The sequence below is a fragment of the Anoplolepis gracilipes genome, chromosome 6, assembly GCF_047496725.1.
Source record: "Anoplolepis gracilipes chromosome 6, ASM4749672v1, whole genome shotgun sequence".
Lineage (NCBI taxonomy): Eukaryota > Metazoa > Arthropoda > Insecta > Hymenoptera > Formicidae > Anoplolepis > Anoplolepis gracilipes.
The window spans coordinates 14,080,091-14,097,534 of record NC_132975.1 but is presented as its reverse complement, the minus strand read 5'-3'; the positions used below and the strand labels follow the sequence as shown (position 1 = coordinate 14,097,534).

Below are 17,444 nucleotides of genomic sequence, written 5' to 3'. Positions count from 1 at the left end.
AAAATATCATAAAACATTTCAATCAAAATGCATCGTTTATGTACAGCAATGTTGTATAGAAATGATTATAGGAACATTTCTTTTCTTTAGGCAAAATTATTTTAAAAAAAAACAAAAGATGCATGAATACTTTTTTACGTTGCGAAATATTGCGAATATTATTGATAGAATAAGAATACTATTATAATATATATTGTAAATTGTCTCATAGTTTTTGTAAAAAATTTCGATAATCATGTATATGTGAGAAAAGATGAAGAATTTTGGCAAATCAAATGTACAAATGAAAGTTTAGTAATGTATAAATATGCTTATAATAAATAAAAAACTGATATTAGTTGAGAGAGAAAAAAGAGAAAAGATTACAGATTCTTGGATATATTTTTATGTAATAGAGAATGTATGATAAACACAATGCTATTCTTAATGTAGCTCAATGTAATGCAACGAATAGACTGAATTCCAAGAGTTCCTATCACCGAAAATTGACAGCAGCGTTGAGTTCTAACAATGAATATTTATTTGTAAATACATAGCAACTTTGTATAATACTTGTAAAATACTTATTGTTAGTAAAATAAATTATAAGACCTACTTTATACACTTTTGTTTTATTTATTATATATATCTATAATATTTTATAGTATTATTTTATAGTATTATTGATATTACATGTAAATACTATAATATTATACACAAATTTTTTTAAAATTTTGTATTTTATAATATTGTATTTATTTTTTATTGGTTTTATTTCTATTAATTCTACTATTTCATTTTATAGTAATATATTTTCTCGATGCATATAAATGTACATAAAAAAGTTTAATCCTTTATAAGCAATTTTAACTTAAAAACTTGTAAAAGAAAGTATTCTCAAAATTATTTTAAAAAATTGAATGCTTTTTTTATTAATAAGCAAAAACAGGTGTGCATTGAAATTAGAAAGTACTGTCAAGGCAAGTTCTATAATCGCGTCAATTAATTATTTATTTTTTTATTGAAGTAAATTTTAATTTCGGATAATTTCGTCAAAAACCTCACGATAAAAAAGAATTTATTGAATAGAAAAAAATCAATGAACAAAGGATTTTTTCTTATTGGATCTGAAAAGGATCTTAAAAAAGGCCTTTCTCAAAGATTTTCAAAGATATTCGAAATAACTCTTCTCGACGAAGACCCTTGTCTCTCTTTCTATTTCCTTAATCATCTCTTTCATCTTGTTCAAAGTACATTGAACTCGAATGATGAATCCGCAATGAGTCGACGAAAACATCGGAGCTGTACCAAGCGAGCGTACGCACTCATGCACGTATGTACACGTATACGTGAGCACACGGTGAAAAGTATGCCGTGACCTCGAACAAGGTCCCGTTATCCTAGGCTTCGCCTTGAACGTCTTTATCCTCCCAGTCTTGACTCGGAAGTCAAGCCAAGATGCTGATACCACTGCTCTTCGCTACCTTCCTCGTTAACTTTCCTCATCAACTCGCACAATCGGACGTGAACAATGGACTAATTACAGTTGCCGCTATCTTAGGGGCCTCTGTGCTGCCCATCGGATTCGCTGCCGGGCCCAGGTATTGGTATAGATTAGAAAATAAAATAGATGTTAAACGATTCAGTCTAAGATATTGAGTTATTTTTATATTCCAGAGATATCTTCTAGAAAAGTTTTTCTTTTTTATTATTTCTCTTTCAAGTTTTCTATAAGATTATTTTGTAAATATGAATTGTAATTTTTCAGAATATAAAAAAAACATTAATTTATATATGTATTGTAATGAATTATGCTGTCTGTAAAAAATTGTAATATATATATATATATATATATATATATATATATATATATATATAATTTATAAATATATACCTATATAATTTTAAATTGATTATTTTTAATTCTTAAGATATCATTTTATTAAATTTTTATATAGCAAGATATTTATTAAAATATCCAGAAATAATATTCTTTCAATGAGACTTTCGACGAGACTAAATTTAAAACTTATAAAATTATTAAAATTGTTAAGTTACAATTATAACAGATATTATATTAAATTCAATAAATACTATATAATCTGAATTATCAAAGATTTTTGCAAATATTGAAAAAAAAATTCCTTTTTCAAATATTGGAAAAATACTAATTATATAAATTTCTAAAATATTAATTATTTCTAATTAAATATTATTTTATTATTCAAAATTATTTATTTTGATTACACTATATTAAACTTTATTTTGATGAGTCTCTCTTTCTCTTTTTCTAACTCAACACTCTGTTATCTTCAAAATACTTCAACTATTAGTGATTAACTATTAGTAATTTCTAAGCCAAATTCACAATTATACACACAACACATAGACGACAATCCTTTCAGTTCGACATACTTAAATTCTCGTTTTCCTTGACATAATGGCAGTTAAATTTTTCACTCGCTTACATTCACAAGTAACATTTCTCAAATTATTAATAAGCATTTACATATATGCGAATGATATTGATTTATTACATATACAATATATCGCGCGATTAAATCAAAAAACTTGCGAAAAAATATTATATAATATTGGCAATGACATTTTGCAACTTCCACATACACATTAATCATTGATTAATAGATATTTGTCACTAGGTATTTGTGTCACTATTTGTTAGTTATATTTTATGTTCAATTTATTACTTATATATTTTATTAATATTTTATTATTTTTACTTGTCAAGATATGTTCCAAAATGGAAGAAGCAAGCATGCGAAATACCAGCATCGCAACATCCAAATTCACATTATATTTGTGACGAAGCTGGTGAAGTAAAATGCTTGCCAGGTATGTATAAAGAACAATTATACAATCATAAATTAAATTTCATATAATATATTATATTGTATTAAATGTTTATACGCGCGCGAATTAAATTAAATTAAATCAATAATAAAATAAAAAATATTTTAAATAAAAGTGTTACAGAAAAATCAAAGCTAATTAAAATATATTATTTATCTAAATATATCCAACAACACACTGATAAAATATTATTTATTATTCAGGATGGACTGGAGATCTATGTGATGTACCAATTTGTCGTAAAGGTTGCGATCCCCTTCAAGGTTATTGCCGCAGACCAGGGGAATGTCGTTGTAAATTAGGTTTCTATGGCGAACTATGCGACAAATGTGTGGCCTTGCCAGGGTGTCAACATGGAAGGTATAATTAATCGATTCATATTCGACACTGCGATGAAAAGAAAGTACGACATTTGATGCGTGACTTTTTTATCAAAACAAATTATCATAAAGTCTCTTAAAAAAATTGTACTGACTGAATTATCTGATTAATATTTTATTAAATTTAATCATCTCTAGATGTGCTTTCTAAATAAGAAAAAGCGCGTAAAATACCGGCTGATTCTTCACCGTTCTTTCTTTGTTTATCAAGAACAGTTATACTTTATAATAAAAAGCATCCACATGGTTATAATGCGCGAATTATTGTATCGTACACATACGTACGATACAATAATTACGTACGTACATAATTGAACGTTACTCGAACAACAACAACTCATATCCACTTCGTTTTGCTTTCACCTTGGGTAAACGAGCGAGTATAATTTCCGTGTAACACGAAACGTTTCCTCGCTTAGAGTGGTCTCTCGTGACCGTTAATCGATTCCGATCGATAGATAGACAGGCACTTGACATTGTGATTTTCGCTTTCAGGTGTAACGTGAGCTTCGAATGTTCCTGCGATCCCGGTTGGAAGGGTGTGTTTTGTTCCGAACCTGTTTGCGCGCCCGATTGCCTGTCCAGTCAGGGCTACTGCGAAAAACCCGGCGAATGCAGGTAATTGCACATATTCGTATATGTATACGTATTCTATATTCTGCAAATTTTTGGCCAAACATTTTTTTATCTTCAGAAATTAATTTCATTACTTTATTATTATTAAAATTGGAAAAATTTATTTTGGAAAGATAATTTTTATTTTAATAAGATATTTAATGACATTCATTATTTTATTACCACTTCAACTATAACTACAAACAATAAGATGTATCAATAGTAAATACCCATATTTGTTCAAAAATAAATAAAACTACTAAAAAATAAAGATAATGGATTTTGAAAAAAAAAAAAAAAAAAATAATTAATTCTTTAATATATTATCACAGAGAGAAAAATATTATAAAATATATATTATAAATATAAAAATAAGCATAATTATAATATCAAAAATAAATGTAACATCGTCGAGATTTCATTAGCACAGATGTGTGTCAAAATGAAAAAAAAAATCAAAACTTGACGTGTTCTTTTCAGATGTCGTTTAGGTTGGCAGGGTCCCAAGTGCAAACAGTGCGCGGTACTGCCGGGCTGCCTCCATGGAACCTGTCAAGGACCTTTAGAGTGTCGATGCGATCCGGGTTGGACCGGATTGCTTTGTCAAACACGTAAGTTTATTCTCGAGACGCACGACGAGAACAAACAGAGGGACCTTTACTAATATAAACGACAACGTAACCATCAACGAGAAGCATATTTTTGTTCTACTTGCGCAGGGACTGAAACGGAATCTTTCTCTTAAGCATACACAGAATCCTTCGTTGACCGACTTTGACAACGTATAAAAAAAAACATACAATGAGTTATATATGCAAGATCTACCCAAAAAAGAAAACACTACGCACATATGTTTGCTAATCAAAAATCTTTTCTAAAATCGGTAGAAATAAATATTTAGTTTTTAAAACCTCTCGATAGAACAATTCGATAAAAATATTGCATTTATGCTTATTTTCATAAACTTAAAAAAGAGAGAATTAATCATAAATTAATATCAAAATGTAAAATAATTTAAATATAAAATTATTAAAAAAAATTAATAATTAAAAGTTCAAAATATATCTAGCAAACAAGAAATTTCTATTCAGAAAAGACCTAATCATTCAAACGCATTCTCTCCAACTAATATATATATATTATAATATTATTTTTTACTAATTCTGTGTAATAACATATAATGTATGAAAATTTTTAATATTACAATAATTTATTATGGACTGATAATACGAAACACTAATAATACGCTGCCTTTACTAGCAATTTGCTCGCAAGGATGCAGCCGGGAACACGGTGGCTGCAGGCGACCAGGCACATGCAGATGCCGCGTTGGTTGGTCAGGACCCAATTGCACCGAGTGCGTACAATATCCCGGATGTGTACACGGATCGTGCAAACGGCCTTGGGAATGCCGATGCAAGCCAGGATGGGCCGGTGATCTATGCGACGAGAAGCTCACCTACTGCGACGAGCATCCTGGTATTTGTCAAAATGGTGCCACCTGTATTAGCATGATTCACGAGGACGGTGATTACAGGTAAGATTATGTCACGTGAGAGCGATTCTATCCTATAATCGAAGAACGAACTGACACGAATAATTATTACAATTATTACAACTCACAAAATGTAGTAAATGTGATGACATTTTCCTTTAGCAAATAGTGTTAATAAGTGTCACATATATAAAATCTATTAATATTAATTATTAAAATTAAATATTCATGTTACACAAATGTTAATAATATCATGTAAAAAATATTAGAAAAAGAGTCTCTGATATATTTTCGCCTTCCACAGATGCATTTGTCCTTTGGGCTACATGGGTCGGCAGTGCCAGATAAAAACCATGGTACCATCTATGGAATTAATACCACCAATACTCAATACTACCGCAGGATTGTCACATGAAATGCAAGATCTCGCGGACAAGCCGAGTATCGAAGAAACTTCAAGCGAAGACACAAAGCACGAGCAAAAACCTCCCAAAGAGGAACAGACGGCAGAGCCTCTCGGACCCATCGTAATCACAGATCCACCGATTACCATTATCAATGTCACCGACATCACTATTATGACCACCACCGTGGATCCGGTCGCGACCGCGGGAAAATGGCCAACGGAAGCGGCAACCCAGCCAAACGAAAGGGACGACGAAAATGAAACATAAAATAGAATAGTTGATATAATAGCCACAGAACGCGGATCTATTTATTTTGTTATTTTATTTATTTATTTATTTGAAATCGTCTTCTCGAAAAAGTTATTCGATAAAAACAGAGTGCCCTAAGAAAAAAATATATTTTTTGTTTTATTATATTTTATATATAAAGTCTGTGTTTTAAAAATGTTATATTTTTTAATATATATAATATAAATAATATATATTTTTTAATATACTTTTTTATTATGATATATTGAGATAGAGATAAATTTTTTATCGGTTCGTTGCATTATAATTCATCGGATTATCATACAGTTATAAAATATCTATGTATATCTATGATATTATGTGTTTAGAGATATTTATTGGAATTTATTATAAATAGAATTTATTCTCCTCTTTATTAATGTTTTTCTCTTTTATTACTTACATTTTACCTTTATTTTACTCGTTAATAAAATATAAAATAGCAACAATATAACTAGAGTTTTTACCTACAGACTTGTTCTCTGCAAAAATTTCTGAAATAAACTTTATTTTATATATATGTATACAGGATGTCCTGTAATTGGTGAGAAACCTGCTAATTACAGATTCTTGAGACCATTTGGAGACAATTTTTCATAGTTGAAAATGTCGAAGCATAATTTCCGAGTTATAAGCGATTTAAAAAAGTGCTTTTTGCAAACTAAATTTTTTGGAGTTAAAAAATTACCAAAACTACATTCTTTAGTTAATTTCAGATAGCGTTTATTTTAATAGAATTTTAATTGAAGGCCTAATTACAAAGATATATAATGATAAAAATTGCAAAAAATAATGACGTCTCTCGATATTTTCGCTGAGGAAAAATCGACTTCAAACGACTTCAAGAATCTGCCATTAGCAGGTTTTTCACCAATTACAGGTCACCCTGTGTATATATATATATATATATATATATATATATATATATATATATATATGTGTGTGTGTGTTACTTTTATATATATGTATTTCTACAGAAAGGACAAAAAATGTATAGTCTTATTTGCTTCTTTTATTAAAAAAACTTTACTATTAATAAAAAAGAAATTACATGTCTTGCATATGAAAACTATTAAAATGTTTATGTTAAATTAATTTATGTTCAAACTTTCTGTTCTGTAATTTTTTTATTTCAGTTACAAAATTTTCGAGAGTTGATATCATAAATCATTTTAATTTATAATGTAATTTGTAAATTTTTTTTATATATAAATTTACCATATAAAATATTTATATTTATTAAATTCGTTATACTTGTAATTAGTATTACACAACGTTACGTTTGTTATAAATTTTGATACATTTAAAAAAATGTTTCTGATAAAATATTTTATTATATATTTATATTTTATTCTATTGTCTACGCGCGTATTATATCTGTATTACATTTTAATTTAATAGATAAACATAAATTTCTTAGTCTGTTACTGAAAACCGATCAATTCTACCAGCACAACAGTATATCTACTTTAAACTCTAAATAACATTTCTCGTTCATCTATCTAATTTTTTTTCACCATTGTATGTAGGCAAGAGATTCTAGATCGCAATCCAGATTGACGGAACAAAGATTTTCGAGAAAGCGACCTGGCTATCTCTGGAGCCAATTATTGCCACGTCCATTAGACATGAGTGTACGTGAGTAGGATGTAAAACATAAGATATCTGAAGTATATTTCCTACGAAAGAGAAAGAGAGAGAGAAACAGAGACAGCAGACAGACAGACAGAAAGAGAGAGAAAGAGAGAGAGAGAGAAAGAGAGAGAGGGAGAGAGAGAGAGAGAGAGAGAGAGAGAGAGAGAGAGAGAGAGAGAGAGAGAGAGAGAGAGAGAGAGAGAGAGAGAGAGAGAGAGAGAGAGAGAGAGAGAGAGAGAGAGAGAGAGAGAGAGAGAAAGACACAGGTCCGTACTGTGGGTGCATAAAACAGTCTGGAAGTCACGCTCCAATGATTATACATTCGATTCGATCCCTCGATTGTGTGCATGTGCCGTTTTCACAGATACGCGGCTACGATCGACTTTTCACATAATCAAACGCAACTGAGAACGTTACATGCCTTGCTTACGTAATGCCGATACTGACTGCATTTCGCCCTCCATTTCACCGGATGAAGGGACGGGATATGTGGGAAATCGAATTTCGAATCACGATATATTCATGATATATTTGCTTCTATTCTTGAACAAATAATGTATATCATTGTTTATTCAATTTTCTATCTTTATACTGTAATTTTCTTCATTTAATTTTATATATCATAGGATTAGTAAAGAGTGATTCATAGTTGAAAAGCCAATTAAATGTTAATGCGTCCTTATTAGTTCATGACTACCGATAGCACGATTAACGAAACTTCAGAAGTCGAATAGCTCTATTTTTCTTTCGTTCTGCATTTTTCCATGACGTTTAATAAGCATTTATTAATAACGCGGACTGATAATAAACGGATTATGAAATGTACTTCATTACATTTCGATTGGCAATCGCATTGCGTCACGTTATATAGGGTGCTCCAACGAACCACTTTTTATTGATCGAATTCTTTGACTAATTTGTGGAGTCATCTCTTTTCTCAGTAAAATATTTCTTTAAAAAAAACATTATTTATATTAAAAATTGTCAATTTTTTAAATAAATAATAAGTTCTTTTAAATAAACTTTTACTTAAATAAAAAAAAACGTATTTTCAAAAAAATTATTTTTATATCAATAAAATATCAAAATATAAAGTATCATCAATAATTATTTTTATATATTTCTTAAAAGTAATATTATATACACTTCTTAAGAAGTTCATAGAAATAAAATTTGATGAAACTCTGTAAATTGAAATATTAATATAAAACATAATACATTCGCTATACTTCCTTTTTCGTGAAAGATTGATTTAGCTTCCAAATAATATGAATTAATCCTTTCGATGTCGCATCCTTTGTTGCATTCTACAACAATCTACCGCAATAAAATAACTTTTTATAATACTGTGGCTGTACACATATATACACACATAATATACATTACTTTTCATTCTAATTACTCGCGGAATGTGGTTCGGCTTTTTTCGCGCCTTCTAATTAACATATGTTGCTTATTACTCGACCGAATCGAATTACTTAAAAAATGTACGAGCTGTTTTAGAAAAATGTCCAAACTGTTTTAGATAAAGCGAGAAGAAAAAAGAAATGGAGAAGAAACTTTAACATTATAAATGGAAATTTTAACATTATAAATTTTCGCTCTTTCAAATATCAAATTAAACGAAGAATTCGATTGATTTCAAATATATCCAACTATTTTTTGTTTACATTTTAATAAATGGAGTATTGACTGGAAAAGAGAATAAACAAGTTCACATATTTTGCTATCATGTAAAACTAATAATAAATGCATTTAAAATATAAAATTATATAATAATACAATATAAAATTATATCACATTATCTAACAAGAAAATTCTATTAAAATTCTCTATTTTGTTTATTATATAATTTTTTTCTCAAAAGAAAAAATAAATACATAGTAATAAAAAATAATTATAATAATATATATTTTATTTTATTAATATATATATTTATTATATTTTATTCTACTAAAAATAATGAGATATTTTATGTATTCTGCTATGAATTCTGTGCTCGTAATAAATATTACATTATGAATAAAACGGTAATATAAAATATAAAATAAATGCATATTTTGCAAGCAAGGTCATAAAAGCGGTCGCATTTTGCGAAACGAGGCTAATCGTGGTGCTTAATAAGACAAAGGACGATCTATCACGATGGATATAATTAGCACGCGAGGTTCTTTTATTGCCCTGTAAAAATCTGACATTGAATGCAGTTATTACAATCTTTATTTGCATCTTAACTTGCGTAGTGATGTCATAAAAGTTGCTGCCGAATAAACGCTGAAACATTCCGACAATGTTTGCGATGCATTTATTGAAACGATGCATTTGCACCGACATTATAATCACACTTGTGAGATAAGAAATAAATACAAACGATTTTAAGCACGGAGAAATCGTAAAATTCTACTTTGACCGTTTACATACAGGCTTTACTATATGTCTCAAAGAAAATATTTTAGATTATTTTACTAGAATCTTATATGACACTGATTATTTTACTAGAATTTTATATAAGATACTGAAAAATTTCAAAACAAAAAAAAATTATTTTTTTATCTACAGTTTTGATGTTAAAATAATAATATTAATTGTAAATTAATGAACATGTATATGTATATATATATATATATGTATGTATTATACAACATACTACACAACTATTATTTATCACATATATTACAATTGTTATTTACATACATATATATCTTTAAATTACAATATGTGCATAAATGTATAAATTTTAGTATATATAACCATGTATATACAATTTGGTCAGAAATAATTAATACACGTGTTGCACGTAATAATAATACAGGATTAACTATAATAAAATTTAAAACGCTAATTCATCAGATTCATCACGCAAATAAATCTGCACGCACGCCAAACGGTAAAATAACAAGATAGCTGATAACTAACAGAATATGTAATACATAATTATTATATCCTTGCAATAGTGTGCAGAAAATAAATGCGAAAGCTGCGTGTCTAAAAAAATTACTTGATTTCCTACTCTCGATAACGAAGTTGTCGAAAAATAGAATCTATCGACGAGAATGTGAAAGCTGCTCTTTCCACCCTAAAGCTGCTTACACTGTTTTGTAAGTAATTATCTAATCTATCATGTATCTTGAAAATCGAGTTTCTTGAATTTTTGTATATTAGTATTTTTAATTATTTTATATATATAATTTAATTATTTTATATATAAATCAAACACAAGCTTATAAATCCAAACGTGTATGGAAAATAAAATGTATATCCTTCCTAGTATATATTTTCTAAAAAAAAAAAAATAAAAACGGCATTTTAATAGTTTTCTGCTATTAATTACGGACGGAAAATAAAAGACACACTATGTAATTACTACATATATATATTTTTTTATAATATATATATTTTTTATAATAACAATATAAATTGCGATAGCTGATAGAAATCGATACGCAATTTTTACTGACCCTTATTTTTTTATACTTTAATAAACTACCTTACGCTTTCACTGTTGTTGTTTACACGCAAGATCAAGATGAAAAGAAAAAAAAACGCAACAGTGCATCGAATAAACCGATGACGCGATCGGCCAACTGCTTCCAGTGCGAAACGACCCAGATTCTATGGTACACGCGTGTAATAAGAATGATATTACATCAGAAAGCAATATACTCTCGTAAAATCATGATATATATATTTGTCATTGTTGCAAACAATGTCCAAGAATATTCCTACCGAAATATAAATAAACTGACAATGAGTTTAAAACGTATTGAAAGATTATTTTCAAGACCCTTGATATTATAAGTACTATATTAAATATTGCCTATATAATGATCAGTTAATAATATAATGAAAACTTGAATAAAAAAATGTCAATCAAATAAAATCTTTAAATTAATTTTTTTTCTAATTATAGCTTATCTTCAACAGAATAGATTTATAGATTGAATAGATTTATAAATTGATAGAAGAGAATGCAAATTAATCATAAAATGTTAATCAGAGCTAATCAACGTCGACATATAAGCGGCTCTCATTTTTATACAGATTAAATTAATTAAATTAAATAATTAAATCAAAATATTTTTGTACTCTTTTTAGATAATTCCTATTTCCGCAGAATTTAATAAGAAATTGGTATTTACCGCGTGTGCCCGATATTATGATAGAATGCGAGTGTTAAAAAAAAGTCAGCCCTAGCTCTCTCTTTTTATCCTTTTATTAAATCCTCGGCTTGATTTTGATTACGCCAATCACTTGGAAAGCACGATCAACAACGTAAGGTTAGACTGGCAATTGCGGATCTGGAATTTTTTGATCGCGAATGCGAGAACGGCGAAGGGCGAAAGGGAAATCGATCTCGAAAGAAACCCCCTTCTTCCCTCTTCCGCCCGAGCGATCTCGCTTTTCCTGTTTTCCACCAGTCCATGATATACGCTCGAGATTCTGACCGACATCCGGCGAGAAGGAAAATATTTGCATATTTCCGGACAAAGGGAATAAAGGAAAAAAGAAATCTTTCTTCTGATTTAATAATTAAAAATACAATAAATAACATATTTTAGAAGAGAGAGAGAGAGATTTGAGAAAATTATGCAAATTGCAGTTGTAAGATGATATAAAATATTATATAAATTAAATACAATTTATTAAATATAAAATTAAATAATTTATTAAATATAATTTAACTTTAATTTAGATTTTAATATTAATTTTCCCAACTCCTTAAAGAAGAGAATTCTACTTTGAAATTTACAATTACAATATATTTGAATGCTTTTTGTCCGCATTTTGAGACAAAGAAAAATATTTAAAAAATATAACATTAGATATGCTATCTGATCTATTTAAATAATTTATGTATTTATACTAGCGTTCTGAAATTCCTATTCAACTGTAAATGAATTGTCATCGTAATTAAAAAAAATGAAAATAAGGAGTAATCTCGAGGCTAAACGAGATATGTTACTCGAAACAGTGTCTTTACGGAAAGTTTCGATAAGGCTCGCCTCTCACGCTTACGTTCGCGCATACTATGTGTTATTCGCTCGCAAGATGGTAATATATTACAATAATTAACACACGCCGTTGCTTCTATTTCTTAAGTACACCCTTCACTGGATTCCGCGCGGATGCAATCAATGTCGCAATTGCGTTTGCAACAGAATGTTGCGTGCGATACGAACATATATCGGATTTATTTATCTATAAGTATGTTTATCTATTTATGTGCACTTTTATTTTTAATAATTTTAAAGCTGAAGAAGTATTCTTGTATCTAATTTTTTTACTTTCTTGTTGGTTAATTCATTTATTACTCATAATCAATGACCCGAAAATTAATAATAAAAATAATAATTAATAATAATAAGTGAATAAAAGTGTGATAGGATAATTATATAGAACATTTTAAAAATTTCATACACAACCGCAAATTTCCCGAATAGTAACAGAATAAAAAGCAATTTCTGATTACTGTATTTAACCTAGTATACTTGATTATTACGATACCGGTTGCGATAATAATCAATAAATTTTTATCGAAATAATCGATGGTTAAATAAGTACGTGCTTAAACAAGAGATTTGAAGAATTGGAAAAATATATGGAAAGATGTAAAGTTTATTATATGTTCATAATTATCGTTCAATTTATATAGATTACTTTACAAATATTTTATCTTATTTCTTTGATTAACTCTGAGAATTCTGTTAACGAATCATTTTTAAATAACGAAAAACTCAATCTTGAGAGATTTCTTATGATGGAAAATATTAATGTAAAATAAAATTTCTCAATAATATTCACCCACATCAAAAATATAAATTTACATTATTACATCATACATTATATTCAAGTGTATAAAAAGTAAAATATAATCAAATCTGTCCTCTACTCTTCCATTGAGTGTCCATATAATAATCTGCATAAATAAGTATCAACGCAACTGAAATTGTAAAACTGGTCCGCGCGATCGCGGTCGCGAGAAAATAGAAATCGGCGAACTACCGTATGACGAGATCGCGTATCGCAAGACTTAATCTTAGGCATCTTGTCCGAGACTGGAAGTATGAGCTTTCTGCTTAGTTCACCGGAACGAATTAACCTCGCGTGTGTGAGATTTCACGGCTTTTATGTGTACCCTAATAAAGTATCTGCGTATATATTGCATAAAAATGCGCAATATCAGTCGCAAGACGCTTAACTGTTACCTATTTTTATGGAAATACCGCGCTGAATGAAAAATATCTGACAAGAGATAGATTTTATAAATTTTTTATAAAAGCTTCTGTGTGTGCAAAATTGTGCATTTTAAAATATTTAAATCGATGTATTAAATTAAAGAGAAATGTTTTTTTAGCAGGAGAAAAGAGCTACAATATATAATATAATATTGTAAAGTTAAAATACAGAAAAAACATATTGATCAATCAAAAAAATATTTCAATCATCAATCAGAAACATTTATCAAATATTCGCTAAACATTCGTTGCGCAAATAACTCAATTTTCGGTACAAATATTTTGTAGTTATTTATAAATCGAAAATACATCCTAGCATCACAAAAAATACAATATCAATTTAATATCGCAAGGAATAAAATTGATGTAACTACTCACCATGTTGACGCAATTTATTAGCGTAATCCTCAGCCGCTCGGACTCTCGCCGAGTCAATCAACGGCAAACAAGCCAGCGAGCCGACGGCGAATTATCAGGAATACCTCGCGGCTATTGCCATGTTAAAGAGAGTGAGAGACAGAGAGAGCTAAATCTTTCGACGTCCGCGACCTACCGCAAGAAGTTCTCTGCCACGGCCGGCGGCGCGAATTAAAACGTATAACGACTCACCTCGATCTTGCGCGGTATCTGACCTTGCTATTGTTCGTCGCGCTATTGTGACCCCGAACTGCCGGCTCGAGGTCATTAACAGACGTTAACAGGTTCCCGCCTTTTCACAGCGAATTGCATGCTGATAAAACGCGCGACAGTCTCGTGGCACGAGCCACGCGTACATACGACGAAACACACACACACACACACACACACATGTATGTTGACTTTCATCTATATGGATATCATATTGTTACGCGATCGATATCATTCATGCATGCTGTCGTATTTGATAGCAAGATAACCTGATAAATAATCGACACGAGAGTGATATATGAACGCCTCGCGAGAAACTCGACGTAAATGTATATTTGTCCCATAAGCGTAAGCTTAATTTACATCATTGCTGTCTTGCGAGACACTGAGTGTCACAAAAATATATGAGAAAAAAATTGCAAGAGGCAACATTAATCTTTCAATTATTCTGTTTCTATATTTTATCTTCTTGGTTATAACATTACATAAAACTTTTCTCAAAAGTTCCAACAAAGATAGAAATACAATGATATAATCCAAATTTATTTTTTTCCATATTAAAAAAATATAAGATTAATATATATATATATATTATATATGTTACATATTAAAATATAAAATAGTAAGTAGTTTTAATATATTATATAACGCGCGCTACAAAAAAGTTAGAAATTTGTAAAAGAAAATTAATTTTTAAAATTCTTATTTAAAAATAATTAAATTTCTTTATTTAGAACTAACTCTTCCAATCTTTATTATACTAAATACTAAATTAAATTAAATTTTAATTTTACTAAATATTAAATTTTATAAATAGTGCAATAAAATAACCGCAATATCTTCCACATGTTCTATTATTTTTTTAATTACAAGAGTAATTATCCACACACGAAATGATTATCCGTAAGTCTCGTTTGTGAAAGCCAGTTCTCTCTCTTTCTTTCACACATGCGTACACACATGCTCTCGATTCACTAAATGCCTTTTACAAATAATTGGTAGTTTCGTGTCCGAAAACGCGCGCGCGAGGTTAATGGCGGAGAGGAATTTATTGCAATATCGTAGCGGCTCGCACAACGCGTTTCGCCGTAATAATTCTCCCGTTACCGTATAAAATATGTGATAAACGACGCGTGTAATACTTGTGACAAAACGAGCGATATTTAAAACATGCAACGCCACTTTTGCATGAGATTCGATTAAATTTTCACGAAAATTATGCAATAACGTTATCGAATTGCCGTAAGGCAATCTATTCAAATGTGATATAAATTTCCACGTTGATTAAACATATTTTAACGCGCTTGTCGTTATATTTATTCGTCGACGATATTATTCATTCTTTGCTAAGTTTAAATCGCTCCTATATTTTATATCAGTGCATTTTTTCTCTGTTGATATAACAACCAAATCAACCTGCAAATTTATTTATTTATTTATTTATTTATTTAGATTTATTTATCTATTTAACAAATAAATTAGATAATTCTAATTGTACAAATAAAAGTTCCAAAAATATGGCAAAAGTTAAAGAATACTATAATAACCTATTTCTTTTTCATTAAATAAATTTTTTTCACAACTAACAAAATTATTATTTTTTTAGATTATTAGATTTTGTTTGTATCAATTATTTGTTTCTGATATATGCAATGATATTCTATTTTATCTCTGTCTCTTTCTCTCATCTTTTGCATATCTTACTCACAATCAGATCACAGTTCTTGAGAGAAACAGTTTTAAATAATTAACTCTTAAATCGAAATATTTAAAAATTTAACTTGTCTGGTTAAAAACACGCAATTTAAAAAAAATTCTTTCTGTGCATCTTAATATACATTTAATAATAATAATCATCATCTAAAATACATAATTGCTACTTATATTTTAAAATATATTCATAAAATATGTAATGATAATAATAAATGATATCTGTAATATCCAATAAATAATTTTTATAATTAATAAAAAAAAAAATACAAAATATAAATGGATAGTCTGAGTCATCAGAGTCATTTGAATTACCGTTAAATTAATATTTCGATGTAAAAGATATAAAAAATCTGAACACTCACCGATCGTCGACCCTCTCCTTTATCCTTCGACGGCTTCTCGATGATGTTCTTTGTTCTTGCACTCGCGACACGCGATCACACTCCCGACTCCTGAATAATGCAAAGTATACGGAATAATATATCGTGACGGCGTAAATTAATTAGAACACACAACAATTAATTAAAACGATCGCCCGTAAATACATTATTAAATATATTAAATATACATACAAATTAAAGATATCGATTACGATCTCGCGTCGCGCAAGAATTCCGAGAAGCGACCAAGAAGTCAGTCAACGAATATATGTGTATATATATATATCACACTCACCATGCATGCAATATGGCAGTTAAATATAGCGGTCTCTGTCTGTCTCACTCTACGCCACGATGCTCTGCGATGCTTCTCCCAGGATGCGTCTCGATGTCTCCCGACGTCCGTCACATCCTCGACAATCACACTCGCGACACGAAATAAACGTGACGTACGGAAACATGGACTCTGACGGAATGTATAAAGGTTATCGGCCGCGAATTATCGAGATCGATCACATTACCGTATCCGCACAACCGATATCCAAATACGGTATCAACGGCACTGCACTCGGTACTAAATCCGATAACCGCACGCGGAATTTTGCCAGGACGTCTGAGAAACGTTCACGAAAACACACGGAAGTCGCGACCTCGTCTAATTGCAGGGGAGGAGGGACGCCAACTACGCCAAGTGACAATTCGAAAATTTCGGCGCTCATGACGTTTCGCGCGCTCTATGTAGCGTTCGTAAATCACTTCAATCTTGAGCAGCATTTGATTGGCCAATCAGGACACAGAAATCCTTCTGCTCTGATTGG

The 17,444-nt window shown here is 29.6% G+C and overlaps 1 protein-coding gene and 1 long non-coding RNA gene across 3 annotated transcripts in view; one reads left to right on the top strand and one right to left on the bottom strand.

Annotated features, from left to right (window-relative positions):
* LOC140666995 (uncharacterized) overlaps positions 1–17,296 on the bottom strand; it is a 213,378-nt gene extending 196,082 nt beyond the window's left edge. For both annotated transcript variants that reach the window (XR_012046892.1, XR_012046891.1), the window contains exons 1-2: positions 16,922–17,296; positions 16,609–16,698 (exon numbers count right to left, since the gene is read on the bottom strand). This is a non-coding gene — a long non-coding RNA (uncharacterized lncRNA). The remainder of the gene's footprint in view (positions 1–16,608; positions 16,699–16,921) is intronic.
* LOC140666800 (uncharacterized) lies at positions 1,402–6,126 on the top strand. Its single transcript, XM_072894343.1, has 7 exons — positions 1,402–1,580; positions 2,729–2,832; positions 3,054–3,210; positions 3,726–3,848; positions 4,326–4,456; positions 5,106–5,382; positions 5,645–6,126. The coding sequence occupies exons 1-7, from the start codon at positions 1,438–1,440 to the stop codon at positions 6,012–6,014; spliced, it is 1,305 nt and encodes a 434-aa protein (XP_072750444.1). The 5' UTR covers positions 1,402–1,437; the 3' UTR covers positions 6,015–6,126.
* Positions 17,297–17,444: the final 148 nt, after the last annotated feature.

Excerpts from the sequence above, each read along its gene's own strand:
- LOC140666800 (XM_072894343.1), top strand. The coding sequence starts at position 1,438 with ATGCTGATACCACTGCTCTTCGCTACCTTCCTCGTTAACTTTCCTCAT. Across the intron at positions 3,849-4,325 it reads GAAAAACCCGGCGAATGCAG|ATGTCGTTTAGGTTGGCAGG; the intron begins GTAATTGCACAT and ends TGTTCTTTTCAG. Across the intron at positions 5,383-5,644 it reads CACGAGGACGGTGATTACAG|ATGCATTTGTCCTTTGGGCT; the intron begins GTAAGATTATGT and ends CGCCTTCCACAG.